Consider the following 16,343-nt stretch of genomic DNA (forward strand, 5'->3'; position numbering starts at 1 on the left):
TCAAATTGTGGGTAACCCAGGATCATCATACACATTGCAATCCTTGAACTTCCCCTTGCCATGCTGGCTAGGCCTGCAGTGGACTGTTTCTTGTATTTGCTTGAACATGACTAGACACTTCCACACAATTGGGAACCCTGATAAAGAATGGTCTCAGATCATTCAGAGTATTCCAACTTCCATTTAAGTCAATGCAAGGAAAAGTCTCCTAAAGACCATCCCAGCTCAACGTGGAGAAGATCAGAAACTAAGCATGTAGGGCAATACCTATGGGGACACTGGGAGTGAAGCTTGCATGCATAATTCCAGTGATTTTTTTCTGGCGGCATGCAGGGATACACATACCCCTAAACATTTTGTGAATCTTTGTACTTTTTGTCCGTTTACTGTATTTATTTTTCCTGATTTGAACTATAAAATGGTGATTTTCTTGAGTCAAAATGAGAGTACTCCTAAACATTTTTTTTAGGGGGGGGGGAAGCACTGCATAACTCTATTCCCCATGCCTGGAAATAGCATTGGAGTTTTCAGGCAGATTATTGGCCATGCCTAGCCTTATTTGTGTGTTATTTCTATTTTATACAATACTATTTTATACAATATCCTCATATTTTCACCCGAGTGCATTTTTATCAAGGAACACACTATACACACTGAAGGTAAGCAACAACAACAAGAAGGATGAGGAAGAGCAGGAAGCTTTCAAGAAAGGAGTCACCTACCTTTCAACTTGAGGTCCACATTGTGCCTCAGCCATGGATAGATTCCATAATTTGATGAATCTTCAGGAATTGGGTTATTCTGTATCCACCCTTCACAGGCAAACCGAAAGAAATCATCACAGGGATCCACAGATGTATTTAATTTGCTTCTGATTGCAGCAGCTGAAAAGAGTCACATAATTTAACAAAAACTTCTTCAGGTGTTACTCATTACTGTACTAAAGAGAGGGAAAAACCCTGTGGTTTCCCTCCTAGTTGCCACCTCCCTGCTTTGATTTCTCCCCATCCTTCTACCTACCTGGTTCCTCTGGCTCCTTCCCTGCTGTGTTCAAATATACCACCGTCTCCCCCATTCAAAAAAAAACCCTTCCCTTGACCACCATCACCATCTAAATCCCAAACAGCCTCACTAATTCCCGTTCCCTCCAGACTCCATGAACATGCTGTTGATTTTCTCTCAAGTAGGCAATCTGAGGCAGAAATTCTGAAAGCTGCATTAGAGTTGGGGGAGATCTGGTCACCTCCACACCACAGATTTAAAGCTCTATTTTACCACTTTAACAGCCATGAGCACCCCAAAGTATCCTGGGTGGGCACTATAGTTTATTAAGGGTGCTGACAATCATTAGAAGACACCTCACACAGCTCCCATTCCCAGCACCATTAAAAAACTTCAGTTGCCAGGATTCTTTGGGGGAACCATGACTGTTAAAGTCACATAAGGGTGCTTTAAATGTGTGGCTGTGACCATAGCCTTTTTTCTTTAATTAAAAAGCAGCCCAGAGGCCTCCTATTTTTGATCAGGGCTCCAGGGTTAATCTGTTATTCCTGTGCTATTTCCACAATGGGAAACACCCCCACTTTCTGAAGCTCTTGTAAGCCTTGGAGGAGCAGAAGGCAAATACTCATATACTTTTGCCTCCTCCATGTTGCTTCTCTCTTCCACCAGCTTCAGTGGAAGATTTAAGTATGGTAAATAGCCTGGGGAGAAAGGGCCACAGCTCAGTGGGTCAGCATCTGGCTTGCAAGCAGAATTGTCCCAGGTTCAGCCCCTGGCATGTCCAGGTATAGCTGGGAGAGACTCCTGTCTGAAATCCTGGAGACCTACTGCAACTCTGGCAATACTGGGTTAGATGGGCCAGTGGTCTGACTCAGTGCAGCTTCCTAAGTTCATAAAACCCTACTCTCTCCCACAGCTATGCCCCAATCCAAACTGGGGCCCCTTGGCTGCTTTTAACCAAAGAAATAAGACTCCAGAAGATCCTATCAGAGACTTCATCTAGTTAGGCCTGAAGCACTTCATTGGGGCATCTTCATTAGGCCTTTGCCCACCAGGCAATATCTCTAACTCCATAGCTAGAGCTACAGCCTTGTGGTCTTCCCAAAACAATGTGGCTTGGAACCCCTGTGGGAAACACAATTCTGAATTAGAGAAACCTTTGGTCTGATCCATCAGAACTCTGCTAATAGTCTCGGGGAGGCAACTGCATTGCTGATTTAACATAAATGGCTTACTTAGATGTTGATTTTCAAAGCACAAGACAGTTTATTAAAACTACTGGAGCACATAAGCATTCAATGTTTCTCCATACTAATGTGCTTTGACCATAATACAAAAAAAGAACATACGCCACTTACCAGCTTCGATGCATTCGGAAGTCAAGCAGTATTGTTGCTTAGGACGAAATTTTATAAGATCTTGGCTAACTGCAAAAGGAAAATATTACATAGATTAACAATAGTTGTTGGGCAAATGTATTGACTCAGGGTTCAATCTGATGGCCCCTGGGAGGGTGTCCTAGGGACCGGAGGATCAATTAGATCATCCTCTCCGAAGCTGGAAATAAAGCTTCAGTGCCAGAGAGGGAGCTCCAGTGTCACAGCCTACCTCGCCAAAGCCCCTGGTTCCCCTGAAGCTCTGATCCAACCGACATTGGAGCTCTGGTGCTGGAAAGGCCAAAGGAGGAAGCATGCAGGAAGCGGCTGAGATCCAAAGGACCAAACACTAATGCAAAAAGCAAAGGAAACCATGCTAGTGCATAAGAAAAATTCCAGCATCCTTGGTCAACACATGCAATAAGTCAAAAAGTATTAGACAATGCTCAGGTTACACTGGCAGCATCAATGGTTGCCAGAAAGAAAACAAACGGGTGCTGTTTGTCAAACAGCGCAGCGAGCAGCACCCACACTGTTTATCTTTTCAGCCACAACAACACACCACCAACATAATATAGGAATCAGTCCTGAATCAGATTGCTAGCCAGCATGCCAAAGAGACAGATGCTTACGTTTTACCTTCCATTCTCTATTTTTTTCTCCAAAGGCTAGAGAGCAGAATGATTCAAGAACTGGGAAGAAAAGTTGTAGCAGCTAAAGCCATTCACAGACAGCCTTCCTGAGGACTCTCTAAGGCCAGTCTAGCAAAGGAGGAAGGAAATGGAGAGAGATGGAGTTGTCTCCTGTGCGTCTCACCACACTGGTAGATGAACCGATATAGCTCCACTATGATGAATTTGGCCCCCAGTTGCTAACAGGAAGAGCAGAAATGATCTCAAGAAGGTTACTCTAAATCAAGCTGTTTGAGATCTGAAGCAATGTTAGTTTAATGAAAAATAATCAGTATTCTTGGAAAGATTTTGCTTCAAATGTGCTAATTCTTTCACTATTAGGGATGGTTCATAAATTATGAAGAACAATTAGTGAGAGAACTAAAATGTATTCATTCCTTTACTATGTAAACATTATGTGTTGGCCCCAAGCTTAAGCCCCAGCTGCACTATACAATTAAAGCAGTATCATACCACTTTAAACAGTCATAGCTTCCCTCAAATAATTCTAGGAACTGTAGTTTGTTGAGGGTCCTGACAGTTAGCTTAACAATCAATTCCTCTTCCCAAGGAACTCTGGGAGGGGAAGAGGAGCCTCCTAACAACTTTCAGCACCCTTAACAAACTACAGTTCCCTTAGATTGGACCTGCTGAAATAAGTGAGACAAGTTCACTATGAATAACATGAGAACCATTCATTCCCATGAGACTCCGCTAAGCGTGACTAATCTGGATCCAACACTGTCACACAGGGAACAGAGATTAGTCCTTTATCCACTTAATGGAATGCACACAATCTGTTTTATTGCCCAAACACTTTATGGGCTGCACATAGCTATTTGTATACAAATGATGTAACTGCTAAATATCACAGCCATGAGAATGGTTCCTGAGAAGGTACTTTCTGACTTCTCTAAGTTCTGAAAGATCCTTCTGCTTTACCAACTACAGTGGTACTTCAGTTTAAGAACAGCCCTGTTTACGAACTAGTCAGTTTACAAACTCTGCAAAACTGGAAGTAGTGTCCTGGTTTGTGAACTTGACCTCGGTCTAAGAACAGAAGAACAGAAGCCAACAATGGAAAGGCACCGGTGGCGGGAGGCCTCATTAGGGAAGTGCGCCTCGGTTTAAGAACGACTTTAGTTTAAGAACGGACTTCCGGAACTGATTAAGTTCGTAAACCAAGGTACCACTGTATCTAGTTGCCAAGGATGAACAGGACTTGATTTTTATGGCTATTTAAAAATTGCATATATTCAAATGTTTTCTTACTGACAAATTTTGCTCCTCAAAGAGAAGCTCTCTGCTCTGAGCTTACGGGATGCAGTGAATTAAAAACATAATATAAATGGTAACCAAGCACAACAGTTTTTTTAAAAAATTGAAAGCTGCCTTAGGGTGCTACAATTTTGAGAAGAACAAAGGGCAAAGGTGGTGGTTAGGTAATTCCAGAAGATTGTTGGAATTCTGCAGAGAAAAAAGCAGTTTGAACAGAGTGATTTGGGATGGGAAAACATCTGGTGGGGAAAGGGTGAAGCATTAGGGATGTGCAACCAGAACGACTGAATCCTTGAACCCAAACCAAACCAAGTCAATTTGGGATGGACCGTGATTCAGCCAGGGTGGGTTTGAGCAGGCTCAGGTCAGATTGGGTCCACCTGGAGTGATCTGGCACTGTCAAAAGGGAGGATGGTTAGACAGTGAAGAGAGAAAGGGTTCATCTCCTCCTCCCTTACGCTCCTCCCCACATGCTTAATTAGGGTGGGATTCACCTAACACAGGCATGGCCAAACTTGGCCCTCCAGCTGTTTTGGGACTACAATTCCCATCATCCCTGACCACTGGTTCTGTTAGCTAGGGATGGTGGGAGTTGTAGTTTGGCCATGCCTGACCTAACACAAGCCCCCTGAGTGGAAGTCCTGTCCAAGGACAACTGCTTGCACAATGGGGCTTTCTCCCCTCTCCTCCCCTTGTGCCCCCCCCATAACTGGCGGCTGGTGGGCTGTCTGGGAATAACCGAGAACAGTGCAGAAGGGAAGGGAAGGTGGGATAGTTCCAGCTGCAATGTTTGCATCGACCAGTCATTCACCATAGTGTGGCATTCATCCCACCCTTAATGTTTAAAATCCTGATTAAACATTGTGAGGCCCACAGTTCTCTGGACCTGTGTTGCATCAGGCTTAGATCATCCCAGGTTGGATCAGGGCTGCTCTAAAGTGCAGAATCGGGTCCCAAATTGTATCAGGAGAGGGACAGGCACAGTCCTATTAAAGTTCCCTTTCTTTGTCACTCAGCCTCCCAAAACAAATTTCCATTTTTCAAAAAACGTTTTTGTTATTACAACGTGCATACAATATAGAGTTTGCGCCATATTCATTCCATCCCATTACTTTGCTCTTTAGCTGTTGTTAGAGCTTGTGTTATCCATGAGCCCTATAAACAATTATAAAAAATGCATGCATGGAAAAAAATGCTTTCAAGTAAATTGCTGTGCATGTGAAGAATATATATGTGTTTGTATATATTTGCAGTACTGGGCTCTGAAAGTTGTACAGAAGTTGGGGACTGTGTGTACTGAGTGCATCCAAGAGTCAATCTGAGAGTTTGTATAGTAATGATGTTTAAAGAATGTTCTGGAGAAACCTTGCAGAGTGTGGCTGAAAAAAGTCATAAAGGAAAATGGTTCTGCATAGTGTGTTCTTGTGGGGGTGGGATTACTACAGGTAGCTGGCTGCCTGTCTCCTGTTCCTATGACCCTAGAGGCTGACTCTAAACCATAGAACTTCGCTTTGTTTTTTTGTCCTCTCCATCAGGTTTGAAAAAAACAACAACATATAATAGAGAGTCTTTGGAAGGCAGATTAAAGCATGCAAAGCTTTAAAAAAGAATGCATAATTCCTTTGCAAAATTAAGTTTTAATTTTGATCTCCTGTGTGTGTAGAATATATATACCCAGACAATAATCTATAGACTGGGATATTCTGTTAAAGGCACTCAGTAAGGAAAATCATTTTCTGTTCAGTGGCTTGCAATCCTGTCCACACCTACCTGAGAGTAAGCCCCCATTGAATTCAGCAGGACTTACTACTGAGGAAATGCCTAGGTGGGCGCTGTAGTCTTTTTCAATCCACTGGGATTATACAATAGATACAAAGAACAATATCTTTTCATTAGGCATAGATGGTACATCTATGCTACAACCTTGTATCAGGTCCTGTGCTAGTTTAACTGTCATGACCATGGAAATCATAATAAAGGTACTTTGAATTCTCTGTTAGATATCCTCCCCTCCTCCCCTCATAGTCTTACAGTTCCAAGAATCCCTATAGAGATTAATTTTGAATATGTAGACATGGCCACTGCATTACCTTACTCTTTGCAACCCCTTTGACCACAATATATTGAATAAATCATTCAGTAAATGGATCTTGGCAATGACTATCATGCAATAATTCAGTACAAGTTCTTCATCACAGCAACAAGATATTGTATTGGGTAGGAAATATATGTCTTTCAGCTCTTTCAGATTTAGTTAAAGCATCTGATGAAGAGATTATTTCCCCACCTCTTTAAAGACTCCACAATTCATCCATTACTCTTTTAATGGTATCTTTGTGGACTGTCCAAAACACCAGTAGAACGTTTACCATGCAATCTCTACTTGGAAGCTTCACTGAATCCAATGAGGCTTACTTCTAGGAAAGTGGGTATAGGACAGCAGACTTAGCCATCGTTGCATTGAAAATCAAATGGAAGGACTCCCTAAAAAGGCCCCTGCAAAAAGTACATGCATGAAATTCAATCTTTGAAAGACACATAAGCTATTAGCAGTATTTATTCAGAAGCCGTATGTTAATCATCACAACTTGAGAGATATCGTGACTTAGTGGCTGTCTTTTGGATCCAGCCAGTTGTTGATACCAACTTAGAATTTAGTGTGTGTGTGTTTAATCTGCAGGTTTCTGATTTTACATTGCTTTTTAACATGTTTTCACAGCTCCCAGTCAGCTGGTGAATTGGGGGGGGGGGCGGGGAATGCATGAAATGTGCTTCTAGTGAATCTCCAAATACTAAAAATGGAAAGTGTTAACTTAATTTGCAATTTCTGCAGAATCCTAGAACAGCAGGATAGTAACTTCAGGACCTTGGAATCCTCTTAGGTAGTCCTTCACATAGAGCCAAGACCCTCCACCAACAAAAAGCTCATTCATCGTTTCAACTGAATAGCAGTGGGAGTGAAGGAACATTAAAATGTGATTAGCATAGTTAAGCAAACCGAATACAAGTAGCAAAGCTGTTGTAGCCAGGGTTGGGTTTTTTTTAAGAGCTTTGCAAAAGTTTCATTTTATGCTGCCACAATTTTTTTGACACTTACCCAGGAAAAGCGCAGTGCCAAGCGCGACTGTGCTGGTCACGAACACGCCAAGGGCTATCCGCATCGGTTTGCTGGCTGCTTTCTTGCCGGCTGGCATCAAACCCCCTGCTGCCTCGCCTTCCATCACGTTGGACTTGCAAAGCTCTCCGAAAGAAGGTCTGCTTTTCTTTCTACTGCGGCTCGTTCCTGTTCATTCACAGAGAAGTCCCATCCATGGGTGCCCTTTCCCCAATTGCTCTTATTTCGTATAAGTAATGTTACTGTCAGGACACATTTCCAAGTCTCTCACTCTTCCCAAAATGGGGTGGGGGAAAGGAGGAGAACCACATAAAATGCAGCCTTGAGTTTCTTCTCTGACCAGGACTTGAAAAGACAGGCAGGGACAATTTAATTTATTGCACTCGCTGTTTGCAAGCAGACCACTTTTATCAGCAGATCAGGACATAAACATTTCACAACACTGCCCAAACAGATGGTTTAACTATTCCAACTTCCAGCAATTAAAACATAAAAAAAAATCTTCCAATCAGGAACTGGACATCTGACAAAGTTTTGCAGGCACTACGTTGACAGGAAAGTTTCCTTGCACCTATTTAAGAAATCTCATTATGTGCTGATGGTGGTTCCTTTTCAGCCTAGTCGCACCATTTGTCTTCATTGAAGAAAAGACATCTGGTCCCCAAGCGCAAATCTCTTTTTAAAGCTCCTGAGGAGTTCCTGGGATATCTTGTAGCATTTTTATTTTGGGATGTTTGTGTACGACACCAAGTGCCAAGCATCAGAGTCATGCTTAAGTGAAGGCAAAGCAGTTATTAAAACAGCCTACAGAAGGGTTTTAAAGACATGGGAAAGTTATATTTCAGGGACTGTGGTGCTTTTGTAAGCTCTGTCCAAACATAGTCCTTCGTTTTGAGGAGGAAAGCTGAGATGAGCAGCAGGCTGACTGTGAGGGTGAGAAACATTAAATAACTGGGTTTGGTCCATGAGGAGGGCATTGTGCATATCTGCTCTAACTCTGGAGTGGATCTGGTCTTCTAGAATCAGTTTTAATCAGACTGAACCTTTTAAAATGCGAAATCCCTGTGTTTGGAATCCAAATATATAGATTTCACATTTTAAAGAGTGAAATCTGGAATTGGCTCCTTTGTAATGGAGAGTGTTTAAAATTTCCATGATTAAATTTTACTGCCTTCAGAAATACTTAAGTCTGAAGTAAGGTCCAGTGAGTTCAGTGTGATTGGTTTTTTATGGTTGCAGTCTAAATTTGCTATCTATCTTCTAATCTGTTATCTATCTCCAAATCTGTTAAAATCTGTTATGTCCTTAACCCCATATTTACAAAGAAAGAACTACTGTTCTTCACCAGTTAGAAAATTGCATATGCTCAGAAGTGTTTTGTATACTACAGTGTTTCCCATCTTATATATAGATTCCAGGACTGAGTCCTGGAACTGACAGTAGATTGTGAAACTCAGCTTTGGCTCCAAATTCTAAGTCTGCTCCTGCCAAGATCTGCCATTGTCCTCTCCCTGAGTCTTTTTCTGAAAAGGATAGTTAAAAACACAGAATGACTTCAGTCAGGACATTTCGCCATGTTTCATTGGCTGAAGTTCTTACAGGCAGTAGCTGACCTCTGTTTTCACACCATCTTTGATCCTATTGCAATAACTAGTTACATCTTTCTGCTCTGTTCCTTTCTGTATTTGCCAGTGTAAACCTACCTGCCCTTAGATGCACAAATTTCAGCATTTTTCCTTTCCGCTTTTTCTTTTTCCTTTTTGTACAGAATTCAAGTGAAACTGCTTTGCTTTCACACTATCCAGAAAAACACTATTGGGTTGAAAAACTGAAAAAGTTAAACATTATGTCCCAGGGCAATGTGCATTCTTGTCTGCCACTAAATTGGTTTATACTGGGAAAGGTGTTTCTGTGGCATCACATGGCATCATATAATTCATGTTTGAATACTCAAACTTCATTAAGACAGACACATTGTATCAGTGCCGGCTGCATTAGGCAGTTGTCCATCTGAAGGCACTTGCTTCTGTGGACACCATTACTTGCCACAATTAGCTGTCACACATAGCATTAACTCAAACCACCACCACCCTTGTTTCAGAAAGGCTAAATGTTGCCTGAGTTTGCCCATGCTAAATATTCAAATAGAAGGGAGTCCAAGATAGATGGGAGTTTCTTAAAGGAGAAATATTGAAGGCACATTCCTCTTCATCCTGGAGAAGAGTGACTAGTGGGGTGCCACAGGGTTCTGTCTTGGGCCCGGTCTTATTCAACATCTTTATCAACGACTTGGATGATGGACTCAAGGGCATCCTGATCAAATTTGCAGATGACACCAAACTGGGAGGGGTGGCTAACACCCCAGAGGACAGGATCACACTTCAAAACGACCTTGACAAATTAGAGAACTGGGCCAAAACAAACAAGATGAATTTTAACAGGGAGAAATGTAAAGTATTGCACTTGGGCAAAAAAAATGAGAGGCACAAATACAAGATGGGTGACACCTGGCTTGAGAGCACTACATGTGAAAAGGATCTAGGAGTCTTGGTTGACCACAAACTTGACATGAGCCAACAGTGTGACGCGGCAGCTAAAAAAGCCAATGCAATTCTGGGCTGCATCAATAGGAGTATAGCATCTAGATCAAGGGAAGTAATAGTGCCACTGTATTCTGCTCTGGTCAGACCTCACCTGGAGTACTGTGTCCAGTTCTGGGCACCACAGTTCAAGAAGGACACTGACAAACTGGAACGTGTCCAGAGGAGGGCAACCAAAATGGTCAAAGGCCTGGAAACGATGCCTTATGAGGAACGGCTAAGGGAGCTGGGCATGTTTAGCCTGGAGAAGAGGAGGTTAAGGGGTGATATGATAGCCATGTTCAAATATATAAAAGGATGTCACATAGAGGAGGGAGAAAGGTTGTTTTCTGCTGCTCCAGAGAAGCGGACATGGAGCAATGGTTCCAAACTACAAGAAAGAAGATTCCACCTAAACATTAGGAAGAACTTCCTGACAGTAAAGGCTTTTAAGTTAAAATGGGCTAGTTAAATTGATGGGGTGAATTTAGGAAAAGTTTTTTAAGAATAAGTATTGATATATAAAGACTGAGGTTCATAAGTTAAAATTGGTTAATTAAAATGAATTAGAGAAAATAAGGTAAAGTGTGGGGATAAGAATTTGCTGAGCTAAAAATTGGAATTGGAATACAAGAAGGGCAGGTGTGGGGAAGTCAAGGAAATTGGTTATGGAAAGTAAGCGATGTAAACTTTTTTAATTGTTCCTTTTTCTTCTTCTTTTTTCTCTTTTTTCTCTTTTTGGTCTTTCTTTTTTATTTTTTTATTTTTTTGAAAATCCCAATAAATATATTTAAAAAAAAAAGAACTTCCTGACACTAAGAGCTGTTCGACAGTGGAATTTGCTGCCAAGGAGTGTGGTGGAGTCTCCTTCTTTGGAGGTCTTTAAGCAGAGGCTTGACAACCATATGTCAGGAATGCTCTGATGGTGTTTCCTGCTTGGCAGGGGGTTGGACTCGATGGCCCTTGTGGTCTCTTCCAACTCTATGATTCTATGATTCTAAGGTTTCCTCAGCTATGTTTGAAGCAAGAGGAAGAACAAATTGTAGGTTCTCTGCATGGAGAAGATGGAAATAGGCTATTGGGTGACAGAGAGAGGGCAGAACTGCCCAGCACCTACTTTGCACCTGTCTTCAGCCAAAAGGAAAGCAGTGTCCAATTTTGTGATAACAGAATTAAGGATCCAAGGAGGAAGTTGCAGCCCAAGATATGAAAAGATGTGTTAAGGAAACACCTAGCCACTTTAAATGAATTCAAATCTCCAGGATCTGATGAGCTGCACACAAGGCTACTAAAGTAGCTTGCAGATGTCCTCTCAGAGCCTCTTATAATATTTGAGAATTATTGGAGAACAGGAGAGGTCTGCAGCCTAGGTAAAGGGACCCCTGACCATTAGATCCAGTCGTAGCCGACTCTGGGGTTGTGGCGGTCATCTCGCTTTATTGGCCGAGGGAGCCGGCGTACAGCTTCCGGGTCATGTGGCCAGCATGACCAAGCCGCTTCTGGCGAACCAGAGCAGCGCACGGAAATGCCGTTTACCTTCCCGCCCGAGTGGTACCTATTTATCTACTTGCACTTTGACATGCTTTCAAACTTCTAGGTTGGCAGGAGCAGGGACTGAACAACGGGAGCTCAGTGGCGTAGCGTGGGGGGTGCAGGGGGGGCCGGCCGCACCAGGCGCAACATCTGGGGGGCGCTTGCACTCGCAGCTCTCTGCCCCTACCTGGCTCACTCTCTCTCACTGCAGTGCTGGCTGTGCGAATTCGATCCGAGCCGCCGGGTCGCCGCCCACTGTGGAGGGGGGGTGCCAGGCGTGCTAAAATCGAGTGCAAAAATCCATGGGTTAGGGGGCGCAAATTACTTGCCTTGCCCCGGGTGCTGACAACCCATGCTACGCCACTGCGGGAGCTCACCCCGTCGCAGGGATTTGAACCGCCGGCCTTCTGATCGGCAAGTCCTAGGCTCTGTGGTTTAACCCACAGCACCACCCGCGCCCCTCCCTGCAGCCTAGAGGTGAGCAAATGTTGTCCCCATCTTCAAAAAGTGGAGAAAAGAAGATCCCGAAAACTACTGACTGGTCAGCTTGACACTGATACGGACCAGGAAAGGTTCTAGAACAGATGTTAATCAGCTGGGCTGCAGGAACATAGAAAAGGATGCTGTGATTACTAAGACCAAGCATGGGTTTCTCAAAAACAAGTCATGCCAGATGAACCTCATTTCTTTCTTTCTTTTAATGGAGATACAAGCTTGATGGCTCAGGAATGCTGAGGATATATTGTATCTTGATTTCCGTAAGGCTTTTGACAAAGTCCCTTGTTATATTCCTGCAGAGCTCGTAAAATGCGGGCTGGACGAGATTATGGTTAGGTGAATTTGTAACTGACTGACCACACTCAGAGCGCTCACTAATGGTTCCTCATCATTCTGAAAGGAAGGGACAAGTGGGATTCTGCCCTTGGCCTGTTGTTGTTCAGTGTCTTTATTAACAACTTGGACGAAAGAATTGAGGGCTGCTCATCAAATGACACCAAATTGGGAGGGCTAGGTGGTGCCACAGAAGTCACTCAGGATTCAAGATGACTAACAGATTGGAGAACTGGGCCCAAACTAACAAAATGAATTGCAATAGGGAGAAATGTCACGTTCTACACTTGGGCACGAAGAACCAACTGCACAGATATAGGATAAGGGACACCAAGATTGCTAGTAGTACATGTAAAAAGGATCACATGAAAAATGAAAAGGATCTATGATTCTATAATCTAGGGGACTTAGTAGACCACAAGCTTAACCAAGTCAACAGTATGATGCAGCAGAAGAAAGCAAATGCTGTTAGGCTTCATCCATAGAAGTACAGTGTCCAGATCAAAGGAAGTAACAGTCCTGCTCTATTCCACCTTGGTTAGACTACGCCTCCAGTACTGTGTACAGTTCTGGGCACCACACTTTAAGGAGGATATTGACAAGCTGAAACATGTGCAGAGGAAGGTGACCAGGATGATAAAGGGTCTGGAAACCTGTGAAGCATCCAAAGATGATTTCACAATACAGTACAAAGGTATACAAAACAACTGCATATATAAAAACAATTACTGTGGTACCTCTGGATAGGAACGGGATCCATTCCGGAGCCACGTTCGCATCCTGAAGTAAACACAACCCACGTCTGCGCGTCCGCGGGTCACGATTCACCGCTTCCGCACGAGCATGACATCATTTTGACCGTCTGCACATACGCAAGCAGCGAAACATGGAAGTAACACGTTCCGTTACTTCCGGGTCGCCGCGGAACATAACCCGAAAGTGCTCAACCTGAAGCAACTTCAATCTGAGGTATGACTGTACAGAGCAAATCTTTCCCCGTCCCTGGTGCCTGCAGCCTCTGCTGATGCTGTACTGAATATCTGAGCAGACACAGCTGGGACAGATCAACTCTTCCCAGCTCACCCACAAAGGTCTCAGTAGCGCACACCAGATCAGCACCCTCATCCATGATCAACTCAAGGATGGGTGAAGTCTTACTTGTACCAATGTGGCACTAAACAACAGCACACACTGGCTGGTGGACGTAGCGTATGAGCAACCAGAAACCTGACCATGGGAGGGGTGGGAGTGAGGAACAGCCTCATCTTCATCTTCCATGATGGCTTATCACTTCCCCATTGCTGTGTCTCCTGCTAGCCATGAGCAGCGAAATTGGGACACCACTGATGCCACTCCCAAGCCCATGATGCCATTGGATTTTTCCTTGCTCTAGGATAAAGAATTTTACACCTAAAAAGGTTGATGTTGCCAGGCAGTGGAATGAGCGACACTGGACCCACATCACAATTTCAAATCTCATCACAGGTAAGCCTAATAAGACTTCTGATGAGGAGAAGCATCACTGTTACGGCCCATTGTGTGTAAAATGATCTGGAGATCTCTCAGGTTGAAAGACAGTGAAGTTATTAATAAAATATGAATGTCCTGAATCTGCCAGTGCAATAAGGCAATTTCTGACAGCTTCTTAACAGGTTTCTTGGGGCACTGGGAGAATCAGCATCTTCAAGAACTATTGAATGCCAAGAGAAGGTTAATGTTGCAATCAAAGAGATTCTCACTATAGTACACCCTCTCCCTCTGATGTAGCCTAGACAGTATTTCACATCCTCAGTATTAGATGTAAAAAAATATGCTGGTCAACAGGAGCTATTGTGAGCATGCAACTAAAATTTAATAAGTGTCAACTGCATTTACCGCATTCCATTGCATAGACATATACAGCTGTTTCCCTGTTCCTAATTCTGAAGTCCAGCACAAAATACTATCTGCATTATTTTATTTTGAACTGCACATTTAGAGCACAATGAAAGCTAGAGATGTGAGTGTTACTTATGGGAATTTAACACTGACACAACTTCCCTATGGGAATATATGGATTAAGAGGATAAGGCGCCAGCCTTCTTGCCCTTCCCTTGCAGAACTCACCTTTTGTTGAAACTGTGGTAGGCCTTGCTTTTTTATACATAGTAACCTACCTTGACAAAAAGCCAGTTGTTCAATGTTGATGTGTTTCTTTCTGCTGAAAAACATAGGTTGATTACTATAGGCTGCAGACTGATGTTTGTCTCTCTGTAGTCAGGATTTTTAAATATAGGGTATCAAGCTTAAGTTGAGGCCCAAAAGTTTGAGGTCAAGGGAGCTTCTGTGGCCCATCTCATTTATAGTGCGGTGGAGCAGATTATTATATATGGCATATTGCCCACACTGAAAGCAGACATAGGCCAACAGGGAACTTACAGTGCGAGTTTTGTCAAATTATGTCCATATGCCTTACATATCATGTGGCTGCTTAAACTCTGAGGTTTGTTTTACCTCAAGTTTCTAGCCTTCATGGGTTTTTTTAAATTGCAAACTGCTACAGAAATATGAATAACTTAATTTTGGGGGGAAATAGGGAAGCGAAATGGCCGGATTTGCCCATCCCTATGTACAGAACAAAGCATTAGATGCCTAACGAATCTTGATGATGCCTGATGGCCAAATTCAGGAAGTGATTGATATGAGAAAGCATACTTCATGCTGTAAACTTTAAATTGTGGTCCAAAGTATACCTGTGTTTGGAAGAAGAGGTCCCGAAACAAGCATATATATCAAGATGTGATAGGTAACTCTGAAGCCCAAGACAGAAAGCTGTAAATTACAACAACCAGACTACATTTTAAGAGTTTGGTAGTAACACTTTGCTGCTTTCTTCACCTTTTGACATTGGCTGCATACTAGAAATGTAGGCAGTATGGAAAATGGCTTTGGGGCACCTCTGGTTTTGCCCACAAATAGGTAGGAACATAAAAAGTCAACTCTCCACAAACAGAATGGGCTATTAGCTCACTGTTCATTTTGATTTATTAAGGCCCAGAGTCTGAACTGAGCCAGGCCTTGCTCACCTACATAGGAACACTTACACTTTTAAGGGTCTTCAGGTAGAGGCCTGCTTAAAATCCTTTCCTTCAAGATGCTTGGAGCAAAGCAGTGCTTTCAGAGTGGTGGCCTCTACACTGTATTGTAATGCCCACCACCTTTTTTTAACAAACTTCCCATAAATTACAGATAATTAACTGGTAGGTAGATGTCAGATCTATTACTGAAAATTCTAAGTCAGTGTGAGGGATGCCGACCAGCACAGCTGGCACTCCAATGCAGCTATGTATTTAGGGGGAGACAGGTAATGTACCACAGGATACTGATGTTTGTTAACAGATTAAGGCTGTAACTTCCATGTACAGTTACCTGGGAAGAAGCCCTGTTGAATACAGAGGCCACCACTTTGCTAAAATGAAGTAGGTCTGTTTAGCCAGTGCTTGGATGGGTGCATGAACACCTCATGTACACTGCGCCTTTGGTTCCATGACGGAAAATGGGATAGAAATGTAGTAAAATAAACAAACATGCCTAGGTTTTCATGCTTCATGTCTTACGTTAACCAAGCAGTAGGAAACCTGGTCTGCTTGGTTAACGTAATATTACTTTCTATCACTTTTTGTAATTTATGAAAGTACAAATCTGTGTCAACTATCATTTTCAGAATGAGAATGTAAATGACCTTTTAATCTTGAACCTCTTACAGCCAAGGTAACTGTTAACTGAAAACACCACAAAGCCTCCTCACAGGATGGAATAAATGAGGCCAAATGTTTGCCTTCCTTAAACACACACACACAAAATCCGCAAGAACTGAACATTAAAGAACTAAATATAATTATCCTGGTAAACCAAATTGCTATGTTCCTGGGCAGCCCTTGTGTGACACTTCCCGTAACTTTTCTATCTGAAAGTACTC

At 42.8% G+C, this 16,343-nt stretch overlaps 1 protein-coding gene across 3 annotated transcripts in view; it reads right to left on the reverse strand.

Moving 5' to 3' along the window:
• PHEX (phosphate regulating endopeptidase X-linked) overlaps positions 1-16,331 on the reverse strand; it is a 97,913-nt gene extending 81,582 nt beyond the window's left edge. Inside the window, exons 1-5 of one of the 3 annotated variants that reach the window (XM_053387023.1) lie at positions 14,542-16,331; positions 7,425-7,610; positions 2,611-2,727; positions 2,361-2,429; positions 723-884 (exon numbers count right to left, since the gene is read on the reverse strand). In XM_053387023.1, the coding sequence (XP_053242998.1) occupies positions 723-884; positions 2,361-2,429; positions 2,611-2,727; positions 7,425-7,610; positions 14,542-14,596 (589 nt within the window). In that variant the 5' untranslated portion in view covers positions 14,597-16,331. The remainder of the gene's footprint in view (positions 1-722; positions 885-2,360; positions 2,430-2,610; positions 2,728-7,424; positions 7,611-14,541) is intronic. The other 2 variants (XM_053387024.1, XM_053387025.1) reach the window with 2 other exon arrangements.
• Positions 16,332-16,343: the final 12 nt, after the last annotated feature.

Source organism: Podarcis raffonei, chromosome 4, assembly GCF_027172205.1.
Source record: "Podarcis raffonei isolate rPodRaf1 chromosome 4, rPodRaf1.pri, whole genome shotgun sequence".
Taxonomy (NCBI): domain Eukaryota; kingdom Metazoa; phylum Chordata; class Lepidosauria; order Squamata; family Lacertidae; genus Podarcis; species Podarcis raffonei.